Source organism: Taudactylus pleione, unplaced genomic scaffold, assembly GCF_031769625.1.
Source record: "Taudactylus pleione unplaced genomic scaffold, aTauple2 ptg001312l, whole genome shotgun sequence".
In the NCBI taxonomy this organism is placed as follows: Eukaryota; Metazoa; Chordata; class Amphibia; order Anura; family Myobatrachidae; genus Taudactylus; species Taudactylus pleione.
This window is the reverse complement of record NW_028285712.1, coordinates 378,019-391,325: the sequence shown is the minus strand read 5'-3', so window position 1 is coordinate 391,325 and position 13,307 is coordinate 378,019. Positions and strand designations below refer to the sequence as shown.

At 45.9% G+C, this 13,307-nt stretch overlaps 1 protein-coding gene across 1 annotated transcript in view; it reads left to right on the top strand.

Moving 5' to 3' along the window:
* LOC148443296 (uncharacterized) overlaps positions 1-13,035 on the top strand; it is a 33,426-nt gene extending 20,391 nt beyond the window's left edge. The window contains exon 6 of the mRNA XM_088463019.1: positions 8,915-13,035. Coding sequence (XP_088319145.1) covers positions 8,915-10,077 — 1,163 coding nt within the window. The 3' untranslated portion in view covers positions 10,078-13,035. The remainder of the gene's footprint in view (positions 1-8,914) is intronic.
* The last annotated feature ends 272 nt before the right edge of the window (positions 13,036-13,307 follow it).

Sequence of the window (13,307 nt, the reverse complement as noted above, 5' to 3'; positions counted from 1 at the left end):
GGGTACATCTTATAGTTACATAGTATGGAGATGTTGGGGTACAGCCGGGCACGTCTTATAGTTACACAGTATGGAGATGTTGGGGTACAGCCGGGCACGTCTTATTATAGTTACACAGTATGGAGATGTTGGGGTACAGCCGGGCACGTCTTATTATAGTTACACAGTATGGAGATGTTGGGGTACAGCCGGGCACGTCTTATTATAGTTACACAGTATGGAGATGTTGGGGTACAGCCGGGCACGTCTTATTATAGTTACACAGTATGGAGATGTTGGGGTACAGCCGGGCACGTCTTATTATAGTTACACAGTATGGAGATGTTGGGGTACAGCCGGGCACGTCTTATTATAGTTACACAGTATGGAGATGTTGGGGTACAGCCGGGCACGTCTTATTATAGTTACACAGTATGGAGATGTTGGGGTACAGCCGGGCACAACTTATAATAGTTTCACAGTATAGTATAGTTATGCAGGAGCACTAATTCCCATATAATTATTCTTTCTTCTTCAGGGTCCATAGGCTCCACAGGGAGACCTTGGGGGTATACCTGGATCTGGATCCCGGGCACCATACAGTTAAAAGCTTTTCTCCCAGGATGCACTGAACCATCGACCTCTATACCCCGCGACCGAGCCAGAGGCGCCTCAGTTCTAGTTGTGCCCGGCCATAGTCGGGTCACTGTTTGCGCAGGGGGGCTGATTAGCAGCCACAAAGCTATTTTATTTTTATGAGTTTATAGTTTTTTTTCTTTTCATTCTTCAGAGCGGCAGCGTCGGACTGTCCATAGGCCATCTGCGCTTCCGCTCCTTCACCCCGCCGACGCCAGTACAGATCTGTCTGGAGAAGCGTGCGGACCAGTCCCCCTGTATACCTTTCCCCTGGGGTCAGTGTATACAGCAGACACTGAATCTGGGCAGCTGATTGTAGTGCCAAGTTGCAGTAGGTATTTTCTATCTGCATTGTATGTCACTTATGCCAGTGCTGGCTTTTTTTTTTTCTCAATTCTGTCAGTCTGTATCTATCCCTTTCCTTTTCCTACAGCCCTGACCGGTGTGTGAGGGGAGGTTTTATGGATTATATATCTCTATATATCAATTATTTGTGAGTCTGTCACATGTGTGCTGCACGGTGCCGTATTGTTGGACCAGTGTTTTGCATCCCTTGTGGGTACTCAGTTTTGCGCTTCCTGATTTCCCGTATATATATATTATAAGGGCACAGTCGGCCTTTTGGGGTTCAGGTAATTGAGAAAGTTACAGTTTTAAAACTATTACCTCAGGAACCCGCCATTATACAGATAGAAAGTTTCAATTTGTTGCGCAGCCTCAGTAGGAGCCTCCAGCAGGTGTACTCACTGTGGCTTCACTCGGGTGCACCAAGATGGCTGTCATCTGCGGGCGGTAGCGGCGATGAGCTCAGGGGAATTAGACTGGTGTTAGCTGCGGCCGGGACCTGGGAGGTTGTGGGCGTTAGCTCCTGGCGGGACCTGGGGACGGTAGCGGGCATTAGTGGCAGTGGTGTAGGCGTTAGGCCCCGGGGGAGGTAGCAGCACACAGATGCTCGGATCTGAAAGATCTGCAATACCTGCATCTGTGTTTAAATAAACAAACACAGAAACAAAATACGGGATCAGTAAAGGTGCGTACACACTGTGCGATCAGGAACGACAGTACGAGTACGACATTGTAATCATGTAACGATCAGTCGTTCAGTGCAGGCACACTCCATCATTCCTGAACATGGCCAATCTGTCGTTATCGGCAGATTGGCCTGCAATGTCGGAAACGATCAGCGGGCGCGTGCATCGCTGGTCATTTCCTACATTTTAGTGCACGATTACTGAGCGATTGCACAATTACGATGTTGTAATCGTGCAATCGCTCAGTAATATCGCCCAGTGTGTACGCCCCTTAAGATTCGTCTGTGCATCTGTGTTTAATTTAAAAAAAAAACTTGTTTAAAAATAAAAAAATGGCGTGGCCTTCCACCCAAAAACAACAACCAGCTCCGGGCTAGGTTTTGCTAAATACAGGGGACAAAAAACGTGGGGCTCACCCATATCAGGCTTTTCATAACCAGTCCTGGTTGCCAAAATACTGGGGACAAATGACCTAGGGGTCCCCCGTATTCAGCACAACCAGCACTGGGCTCTGAGCCGTCCCTGGTTCTGGAAATACAGGGCAAAAAAGTGTAGGGTCCCCCTGGATTTACCAGAAACAGCACCGGACCGTTTCTAGTGGGGGGGGGGGTGATGCCACAGCCAGGGAAGCCCTTTCACCGAGCCCCCCCCCAGTCAAAGCATCAGCCCAGGCCGGGGATCCCTGGAGAGCTGGGGACCCCCCTAATAAAGGGGTCCCCCTCTCCAGGGCATCCCAGGCTGATAGCCCGGGACTATCCACGGCACCCCTGGCCGGTGGGTGCCGGGTTGATTATGTAAAGTGTGGTGCAATTAAAGTTAAAATATTATCTTTCGCTGCAGAACTACAGTTCCCAGCAAGCCTCCCCTGCATGCTGGTACTTGGAGAACCATAGCAAAATCAATATTAAAAGACCACAGAACACACACACCGTAGAAAAGTAAAATTTTATTACAACTAACATGCACACACACGTACTCACTATCTCACATACTCACCTATGTATCCCTGTAGCCAATATGTCCCCAGTAGATAATCCTATGGAGTACCTGTAATAAAAAATCCATACTCTCCTCCTCCTATACGTGGATCTGTCTTCTTCGTTCCAAAGTAGGCAATCCAGGGTCTTGGCAAATAAAAAACACAACAACACGAACATTAGTAGTGTCCTCTAAGGACACTACACATTCAATTTTTAACATAAATGCATAGGGCCATATTCAGAGGCAGAAAGTCCGTGGTCAGACTTTTCACCATCATCGCCGTTTTTCAATGGGATAAAGTATCGGGCGCGTGCCCACTTATCCCCGTATTCAGTTAGGAATCGGCGAAAACGGGATAAAAAAAGGTAAGTATCAAAAAATCCTGTCACTTTTGGGGAAATCTTCCTGTCAACAACCAAAGATGGTCTGACATGGGGGATCACTATGGGTACCCCCGATTTGGCATTCTGAAGGTAATGGGGGGTTTTAACCAGCTGCGGCAGGTGCATTAATGCGTCTTTGAAGAAGTGGTGAAGAATAGCATTTAGTTTTCTTTTTTTGTAAAAATAACTACTCCCATCAAATTTGGGGTACATGAAAATGGGTGCAAGCATATTTTTAAGTCCCTAAAATGATTTTTAAAAATTATTCAAAAATCCACCTGCCGCAACCACCCGCATTCTAGAAAACACCTGCAGCATACTTGGGGACCCCCCTGAGTCAATTTCGCTAGTTTTTAACCCCTTTTTTTGGGCTGTCCTATGCTTGTTTTTTTAAAAAAATTTTTACACAGATTACTTTAAGGGGAGATTCCAAAGGCTGCAGGGTACTTTTTTTAATTCTACACCCCAATTCTGCAATTTTTTTCGCCACCTATGCAGTGGTGAAAACTTATCCCCGTTTTTTTACAAAGACTTTTCGCACGTGCGAAAAGTCTTTAAAATTGAATATGGGGATAAGTGAAAATGACATCGGCGATGAATTATCGCTGATAACGGACTTTTCGTTCCAAATTGAATGGCCCATAGATGGATCTCACAGATGCGCCCGTGCATTTGTGACTTATTGATTTTATTTTCTCAGGCGCATGCCCAGTACCGGTGAGCACTCTGTCGCCCGCTGCTGCCCCTCCGCACCCATGCTGCTGTTGCTACCCCGCACACATACAGTCCACCCCTGCAGCCGACTCTCGTCTCCTGTGTTCCGGCCCCTCTTCCACCTGCGCTAGTGTATCATTTTGTTGCCCTTCTTCCCTACAGGTGACCCGGTTTGCTCCTAAAAACCCTGATTGTTAATACATTTTAAAAAAGCAATGAAATTCCATAGCCAAAAAACCTTAAGGTTTCACATGTCCCATTAGGGCTTCTTAGACATGATCTCAAATTTCACAAAACCTACTGAATTTCTGCCACTCAAACTCTAAAAAGCAATGAAATTACGATCATTAAGGCTGACGCCTTACTTTACATGTTCCTTGCATAATACAGATATGGAATGCCATGACACAATGTGGTTAACTGCAGATTCAGCACTCTCACAGAATGAGATTGCTGTCACCCACAAAATGGTGGAGCTGCTAATTCACAGAATTGTATCCTCATTGGAATACACCAAACAGCCATCCTTCTCTCTTTGGGTATCCCGCAAATATTGCAGTCTACTCCTGGGCCTCAAACTGTTGTTCCCTTTCGGGGGTAACCACTCTATATGCAATCCCCTCTGGTACCACAACAATGTCATTTCCTTCCAGGGTCTTGCGCAAGCTGTGCAACCACCCTGGGTGGATGTTTTCTCTAGTTCAGTTCAGAGTTTGGCAGTTTCGTCTATGGCCTGTCAGACCATGTTGCGGAATGAAAGACCTCAGAAGGCATCTAAAGGCGTCCTGTATTGTCATCCCAGTCTACGCAACTCTCGGACTTGTCATCAGATGATGGGGAAATGGCTGGGGTGTCTGATTCGGATTCCCCTGCATTGTAGGTGGAGCCCAAATCCGCTATTAATGTTCCAGCATTGGTAAGGGTGGTCCGATCCATACTAGATATAGAGGATGACGTTCCTGCCCCTAAATCCAAATACCCTGAGTTTAAACAGGCTACGGTGACTTCAGCAGTTTTCCCTCTTTATGACCAGCTGGCAAACCACATGGCCTGGCAATCGCCTGGTAAGAGGTATCAACCGCAAAAGTATTTGGCCTCATGTTATCTGTTCTCTGACGGTCATTGCAAGAAGTGGGAATCGCCACCTGCGGTGGATTCTCATGTTACTCACCTGATTAAGGGAACTACTCTGCCTGTGCCTTCCATTTCTTCTCTGAAGGATTCTACAGACAGGAAGGTGGAGCCATGCCTGAAATCTATTTACTCTCTCTCTGGAGCTGTGGCCCTTCCGTCCATGGCTATCTCTTGGGTGGCTAAGGCCATTGAGAACTGGGCAAATGTTCTGGAGGACACCTTCGCCAAGGAGGCCTCTGAGACTCAAAGGTCTCTAGTGGGCCACATGATGGATGCAGCCGACTATATTGGTAAGGCTGCTTTGGATACCAGCTTACTGACCTCCAGAGTCTCGGCCGCAGCCGTTTCTGCTCGCTGCTCTTTGTGGTTACACTCCTGGACGGCGGATGCTGATTCCAAAGAGGGCCTGGAAGCCTTGCCCTTCAATGGGGAGATATTGTTTGGCCCAGACCTGGACAAAATTGTGGACACTCTGGCAAAATCTAACTCAGCTTTTCTGCCATTTGCATCAAAGGCATTTTGCTATTTGCTCCTTCAAAGGCTAGAACCTCTTCCTTTCGGTCCTTTCGTTCTCAAGGAAAGCCCAAAGGACAGTCTTTCCCTAGACAATCAGCGGCCAAGTCGACCTCTAAGCCTTAAGCTACATACACACACAATGATTTTGTTACCAACGATTTTATGAATGATTTTCTGTCAGATTATCTGTCAGATTTTTTAAAGTGTAATGAACGTTTTTTTCCCTTAATGAAAATCGTTGAGTTGACAAGTCTGCCTGAACTACAAACGTGAACGCACATGAACGATAATCGTTCATCGTTTGACTCAGAAAGTGAACGATTTTTTCAAACGATATCGTTTAACGATAATCGTTCAAAAAATCATTGTGTGTGTACGCAGCTTTAGAAACAGGCCTGGGGTGCCAGAAGCCCTACTACCTACAGAGGATAAACCCTCAGCCTGATGGAACGGGCCTCCCTCTGGGGGATCCCAGGGTGGGAGGCCGACTTCTTCAGTTTGCCCAGTACTGGTGTCACCCAACCAAGGATGCATGGATAAAAGAAGTGGTCTCTCATTTTCATCAAAGACCTCCCCACCAGTTTTTCTGCAGGAGCCCTCCTATAGACAAGACCAAGGCCTTACAGATTCAGGAAGCCATAAAGTCCTTGCTGAAAGCAGGGGTTATTGTTACAGTTCCACTATCTCAGCGCGGGACTGGTTACTACTGTACTCTGTTTCTGGTTCAAAAGCCGAATGGGCCGGCCTATTCTCAACCTCAAATCTCTGAACAAGTTCCTCCGGGTGCCCAGGTTCAGGATGTAAACTTTACGATCCATCATACTGGCTATGGAACCTGGGGATTACATGGTATCACTGGACATTCAGGATGCATACCTACATGTCCCCATAATGCCTTCCCACCAGCATTATCTGTGGTTTACTATACTGCAACAACACTTCCTGTTTCGGACGCTGCCCTTTGGCCTTTCCACGGCTCCAAGGGTATTTACCAAAATTATGGCGGTCATGGCAGCCCACCTACGGAGTCAGGGTATACAACTCCTGCCGTACCTAGACGACCACCTGTAGTTGGCGTGCTCTCCAGAGGTACTTCAGCAATAGTTGCACCTGATGATCGCTTGTCTACAAGCGCACGGGTGGCTGATCAGTTGGAAAAAGTCCTCATTCCCTCAGAGAATGGTTAATTTGGGAGCCTTTCTGGATCCTCATCAGAGAGGATTTTTCTATCTCCGGAAAAGATCTCTCTGCAACTGTGGGTGCGCAATTGCCTGCTCTGTCGCCGGGTGTCGGTACACTCGGCAATGCAGGTTCTAGGATCCATGATGTCCACATTCCACGTGGTGGAATATACCCAGTTTCATTCAAGGCCCCTGCAGCGACTGATACTATCCAAGTGGAACAGATTACCCCACCAAATCAGGACTCAGACGCTGGTGCGCCTGTCTCTGCCTTGGCTGCTACAGACAAATTCTCTCACCAAGGGTTGCCCCTTTTGGATCCCGGACTGGGTACTTCTCACAATGGACGCCAGTCTCCGGGGATGGGGCACGGTGAATGGCCCGCATTTGTTTCAGGGCCGTTGGACAGTGGACGAAGCTTTCCTTCCAATCAACATATTGGAACTTTGGGCTGTGTACAGGGCCCTCAGGATGACAAGACACATATTTCACGGAAAAGCCGTGCAGGTTCAGTCCGACAATGCCACCACGGTGGCTTATTTCAACCATCAAGGAGGCACTCGAAGTTGGGCAGCAATGACAGAAGTGTCATGCATCCTGACTTGGGCAGAGAGTCACTTCCTGGCCATCTCGGCAGTGTTCATTCCGGGAGTCCTCATTTGGGAAGCGGACTACCTCAGCCATCACAGCGTGCATCCAGGGGAATGATCTCTTCACAAAGAGGTGTTTCAGCTCTTAGTGGACAAATGGGACCTCCCAGAGGTGGACCTCATGGCCTCCCATCACAATCACAAGTTGCCAGTGTACGGGTCCAAGACAAGAGATGCCGAAGCAAATGGATGCTCTGTCAGTGAAGTGGACCTTCCAGTTTGCGTACCTGTTTCCTCCAGTATCCCTGGTTCCTCGGGTTCTTTGGAATTTCAAGCAAGACGGAGGCATGGTCCTGCTAGTGGCTCCAGCTTTGCCCAGACGTAATTGGTAATCAGATCTTCGGAGTCTCTCCATCGACACTCCGTTCCTGCTGCCTCAACATCAGGACCTGTTGTCTCGTGGTCTTTGTCTTTACCCAGACCTGGATTATCTGTCTTTGGCGGTGTGGCTCTTGAGACATCCATCTTAAGCTCCGAGGGATTCTTTAGCTTGGTCATCGGCATGATGCTTCGAGCACTTAAGCCAGGATCTACCAGAGTGTGGCATACATATTCTTAGTGGTGTCGCACAAGGCATTCGACCCTCAAGTGTTTCGTATTTCCAGAATATTAGCATTCCTTTAATCTGGTTTGGACCTCCTCACTGGCCTCGTTGAAAGTGCATGTCTCTGCACTATCTGTGTGGTTCCGCTCCTGGATATCCACACCTTTTTCCAGGGTGTTCTCCAGATTCAACCTCCCTTTGTCCCTCCGGTGGCTCCTAGGGATTTGGTTGTAGTTCTTCAGGCCCTCCATTTGAACCACTAGATTCGGTGGAAATTGAGTGGTTAACAGCTAATACTCTTTTTCTTCTGGCAAATGCATCTGCCAGGAGGGTGTCGGAATTGTGGGTTCTCTCCTATTGTTCTCCCTTTCTGATATTTCACAAGGATAAGGCTGTGCTTCGCACTCGCCCTGAGTTTCTTCCTAAAGTGGTTTCTAATTTCCACATTAATCAGGAAATTATAGGACCGGCCATTCTGTCACCTGACCTCTCAGCGGGCGAGACCTCCTTGGCTGTGGTCCGTGCTCTCAAAATTTATGTGGACCGGACCAGTTCCCTTTGGAAATTGGAATCATTATTTATGCTCTTTGGATTTCACAAAAAGGGATGGCCAGCCGACAAACAAACATTGGCTAGATGGCTTCGTATAACTGTCTCCAGAGGCTTACACACAGGCAGGCCTGCCTGTTCCGGCTTCTGTTAAAGCTCATTCTACTCGGTCTGTGAGCCCCCCTCGTGGGCAGTCTCCCTGTGGAGCTTATGGATTCTGAAGAAGAAAATGAGTTATGGTAAGAACATACCTTGGTTAACTCTTTCTTCGAAGTCCATAGGGTCCACAGGGCACCCGCCACGACACACCTGGCTTCATGTGGGTTCTTATGTTGGTCACCTGTTTTCCGTCTCCTCTGTGAGTGTGATTTTTGAGTGTTCCAGTCTTCTCTCTTTTTTCCTCCTCTGGCCTTTGGCTACTTACCAACTGAGGTGCCTCGGGGGCGGGGTATAGAGGAGGATGGTCCAGTGCATCCTGGGAGCAAAGCTTTTAACTGTGTGGTGCACGGGATTCAGATCCAGCTATACCCCAAGATCTCCCTCTAGACCCTATGGACTTCGAAACCAAGCATTAATCAAGGTAAGTTCTTACCATAACACTCATTGTTCCCAACAGATGGACACAGCAACAGGAATAACTCGGGGAGACGTCTCATATCTCCAGATGGTGACGTAGATGATAACTTCTCAAAGGACTCTCCAGGAGAAAACCCCATTATCCCCAGTATGCATCCAGCATCTCACAGTACAGATATATCATCTGATCTCTCTAACCATGAAGAATGTTCCCCTGATAATCCCAGTAGTGTTACACACAGCTCAGATCACACAGGTGATAATCCATTGTCATGTTCTGAATGTGGGAATGGTTTTACCAATCAGATCAGTCTTTCTATACATCAGAAGAGAGTTCACGTAGCTGAGAGGCCTTTTCTGTGTTCTGAGTGTGGGAAATGTTTTCCGCTGAAAGGAACTCTTACTATTCATACAAAGAGTCACACAGGTGAGAGACCATATTCATGTTCTGAGTGTGGGAAATGTTTTACACTGAAAGGAGCTCTTACTAGACATACAAAGATTCACACAGGTGAGAGACCATTTACATGTTCTGAATGTGGGAAATATTTTTTGCATCAGGGAACACTTGATGTACATCAGATACGTCACACAGGTGAGAAACCATTTCCATGCACTGAGTGTGGGAAATGTTTTACAAAGAAATCAAACCTTGTTATACATCAGAGATGTCACACAGGTGAGAGGCCATTTTCATGTTCTGAGTGTAGGAAATGTTTTACAGGGAAATCAAATCTTGTTAGACATCAGAGAATTCACACAGGTGAGAAACCATTTCCATGCTCTGAGTGTGGGACATGTTTTACACAGAAATCAGATCTTGTTAGACATCAGAGAATTCACACAGGTGAGAAACCATTTCCATGCTCTGAGTGTGGGAAATGTTTTACAGAGAAATCAGATCTTGTTATACATCAGAGAATTCACACAGGTGAGAAACCATTTTCATGTTCTGAGTGTGGGAAATGTTTTACACAGAAATCATATCTTGTTAGACATCAGAGAAGTCACACAGGTGAGAAACCATTTCCATGCTCAGAGTGTGGGAAATGTTTTACAGAGAAATCATATCTTGTTAGACATCAGAGAAGTCACACAGGTGAGAAACCATTTCCATGCTCAGAGTGTGGGAAATGTTTTACAAATAAATCTGCTCTTTTTAGTCATCAGAAACGTCACACAGGAGAAAAACGATGTGTATGAGCATCTAGAAATATATAGAAATTGCAGCGGTATTTGCAGTACTGTAATATTGGGAATTATCAGAACAAGCATAAATACAATGTTAGCCTAGATTGCTGTCCCTGCTTAGTGAAGGTTAAATTACATTTGCATTATCACACTATGGGCCTGATTCAGCAGTGGAAGCAAATGCAGCTGCAGTCTCTTACAGATTGCAGGTGCTAATGGCGGGGCACAGCCTCCATAACCACGCCCACTGCTGTCTTCTTACCGTACAATGTCGCCCTCCTGTGTAATCATCGGTACCATCGCCGCACATCAAGCAGTCACACAGCATTTACATCAGGTCTGACCAGCCGCAAACACTGCAGCTCTCCTGACACGCAGAGAGGTCTCATGCTGCAGCTGCCATCGCTATGGCTAATTTATACACACCCATGACATGGCAATCACACGGACAGACACGCCTATGACATGGCGATCACACGGACACACGCCCATGATATGGAGATCACACGGACACATCTGCAGGACATGGCGATCACACGGACAGCCACGCCCATGACATGGCAATCACACGGACAGACACTCCTGCAGTTTTCTGTCCACCCCCCTGTTACTTCCCCCCCAAATGCTGTCACCCTGCCACTCACTATGCGATGTATTCCTCTGTGCTTCCGTAATCACAATGTGATCGCTGTACGTGCGCAGTGTAACTTAGATGCTGGTGTGATGGCAAACATTCGCTCTATCTGTGTAACTATCATCATTGTGTCCGCTGGTGAATCAGCCCCTATACACTAATATATTACATTTTATTATATATCCACACGGATGTCACCAACATAGGGCTCCCACACATTCCTCATGTAATGGCTGTCAGTTTCCTTATTCTATCAGATCAGAGTTTCCCAAACTCCACTATTACAGGCCAAGTATTAAGGATATCCATGCTTGAGCACAGGTCACTTAATGCCTTAGTCAGTTTGAATTAACAATGTGTATTAAAACATGGATATCCTTAAAACTTGGATTGTAATGGCAGAGTTTGGGAAGCTCTGTATTAGAATATTATTGTGCTATTGGCCTATTTGTACAGTAACAAGACCACATGATGTAATATAGGGACATAACTAATCTGTCATCATGACAATGTGCTGGGGATGTAATATGGGAAGTGGGAAACTATGACATCATGTGATGACTGGGCTGTAAGTGATGGGGTGAGATGGGCGATATAATGACATCTGTAACCGCTGATTTTATCTCACTGGATCCAGTATTCTCTGGTTGGGTTTCCTGGTAAATGGATCTCTAATCTCCTTACAGCAGTCTGATGTCTGGTTCCTTCTAATTAGATTCTCTGTAACCTACTATTTACATTATTCCAAAAGATAAGGACATTACAATGATTATCACTTATGTAATTTGTACATTATTATATAATGTAATTAGTGTTGGGACACAGGAAGCTGCTGGTCCTGGTATAAACCACTAACAGTAATGTACAATAAGTGCATCAGGCTCCCGATATCCCCAGCAGAATACATATGTGAGCAGGGTACGAAGTAATTGGGGAATAATACAGGGACATTACAGGATAAGTAGGATCAGTACAGGTTGTCCCCAGTATGTCCTGTCTCACCTCCCACAGTGGTGACACCACCAGTAATGTGCAGGGTCAGGAGATGGAGATTATTTGGTAGTGAGGTAGTGAGCATAGAAAGGACAATACAAGCTTTGTTATTAACCTACAAAAATAGTTCAAAGAGTTTGGTAACAAGTAAGAAAATCAAACACCGCACGGACCTGTCTGACGTCCATGTGGGGTAACAGCTGCGTGTCGCGCTTGTTAGTATTTTCCACACTTTTTGACCTGCAACTTTTTGTACATTGTTAGTAAAGCTGGAATAGTGACCAGTTGTCCTTTTGGTGGTGCACATATTCTGTGATGGCCTAGGTGTAAGATCTTTGTTTTGTTTTTTAGATTTATCCTAACTTTGCTTTTAGTACCTTTATACTGTGACTGTCTTAGTATCCATTTCTCATACCCAAACAAGAAAGGTTTTGTCTTACACGTGTGCCCCTCTCTCCTGTCTCCTGTCACTGTGACACCGCTCTGGTGTTGGGGATTTGCTCTCTGATGGGCACCTGCATGGATACACTGGCCTGTCCTGTTATTACCTCCTATCATGGTATATATCAGTATATTGTTAGTACATATGTATTAGATAATATGTCATCTCTATTGTATGTGTGTCATGGAGGGAATGACAGCACTGTGCGAGTATCATATCCTGCAGCTTATAATACATGAGTAATACAGAAATGACGTATTGTACACAAGCCATGAATAATAACAGGAATTGCTCTATATGAGTAACTGGGCTTTACAGGACTATTATGTGCAGGATGTTACTCTCATCTTTAATGTAAGGACTATATTATACCAAAGAGAGAAAGCCAGAACAGCTATTCCTCATGGATGGCTCCTAATACGTACAGACCCCACCTGATGGAAATGCCAGGATGCTGCACATCTCTGAGCGTTGGATGTATGATCTGTTATCTATATACAGGTGCACAGCACAGAGTCACTGCACCAGTATGCCGGGAGCCTCACATCATTACTCTGTTCTGTTACCTAGCTGTATCCATGTCAGTCTTGTCTGATCATAGTTGTAATGGAGTTATATGAGCTGAATTACTTTGTGCTGCTGTTACCATTCTCTTTGTAGTTAAAGATTTCCAGCTCCACCCACCTTATCTGCTGCTTGTGTGTCTGCCCCCAGGTTTGCAGGATACAGCAGCTGCTCATTTTATAATCTGCTTTTCTTGCACTATTCTAGCAGCAAAACATTCACACAATATTATAGTAATCTGTAGTATTAAATATTCAATAAATAACATTCCAAGTGTTACTACAGAAGGAAACTATATTCTTGTAACCTTGCAATAAAATGACTCTGATGTAGAAAATTCTGCCTCACTGCTATGTTTAGTGATAACTTGTGTATAAAGGAAAAGGCGATGTGTGGGGGGAATGAGGGATATACCTGTAACCATTTTTTTATTGGGATGTAGTCGGCAGCTCTGCGGTAAAATACTGGCGATCAGAATCCCAGCACCAGAATCACCGCTGACATCCTGATGGTAAGTATTAGGTTAGGTACAAGGAGGGGGCTGAGGGGGGATTAGGGTACTTACCTCCAGGCATCAGGATTCTGACTGTATGCTGCTGTTGGTATTCC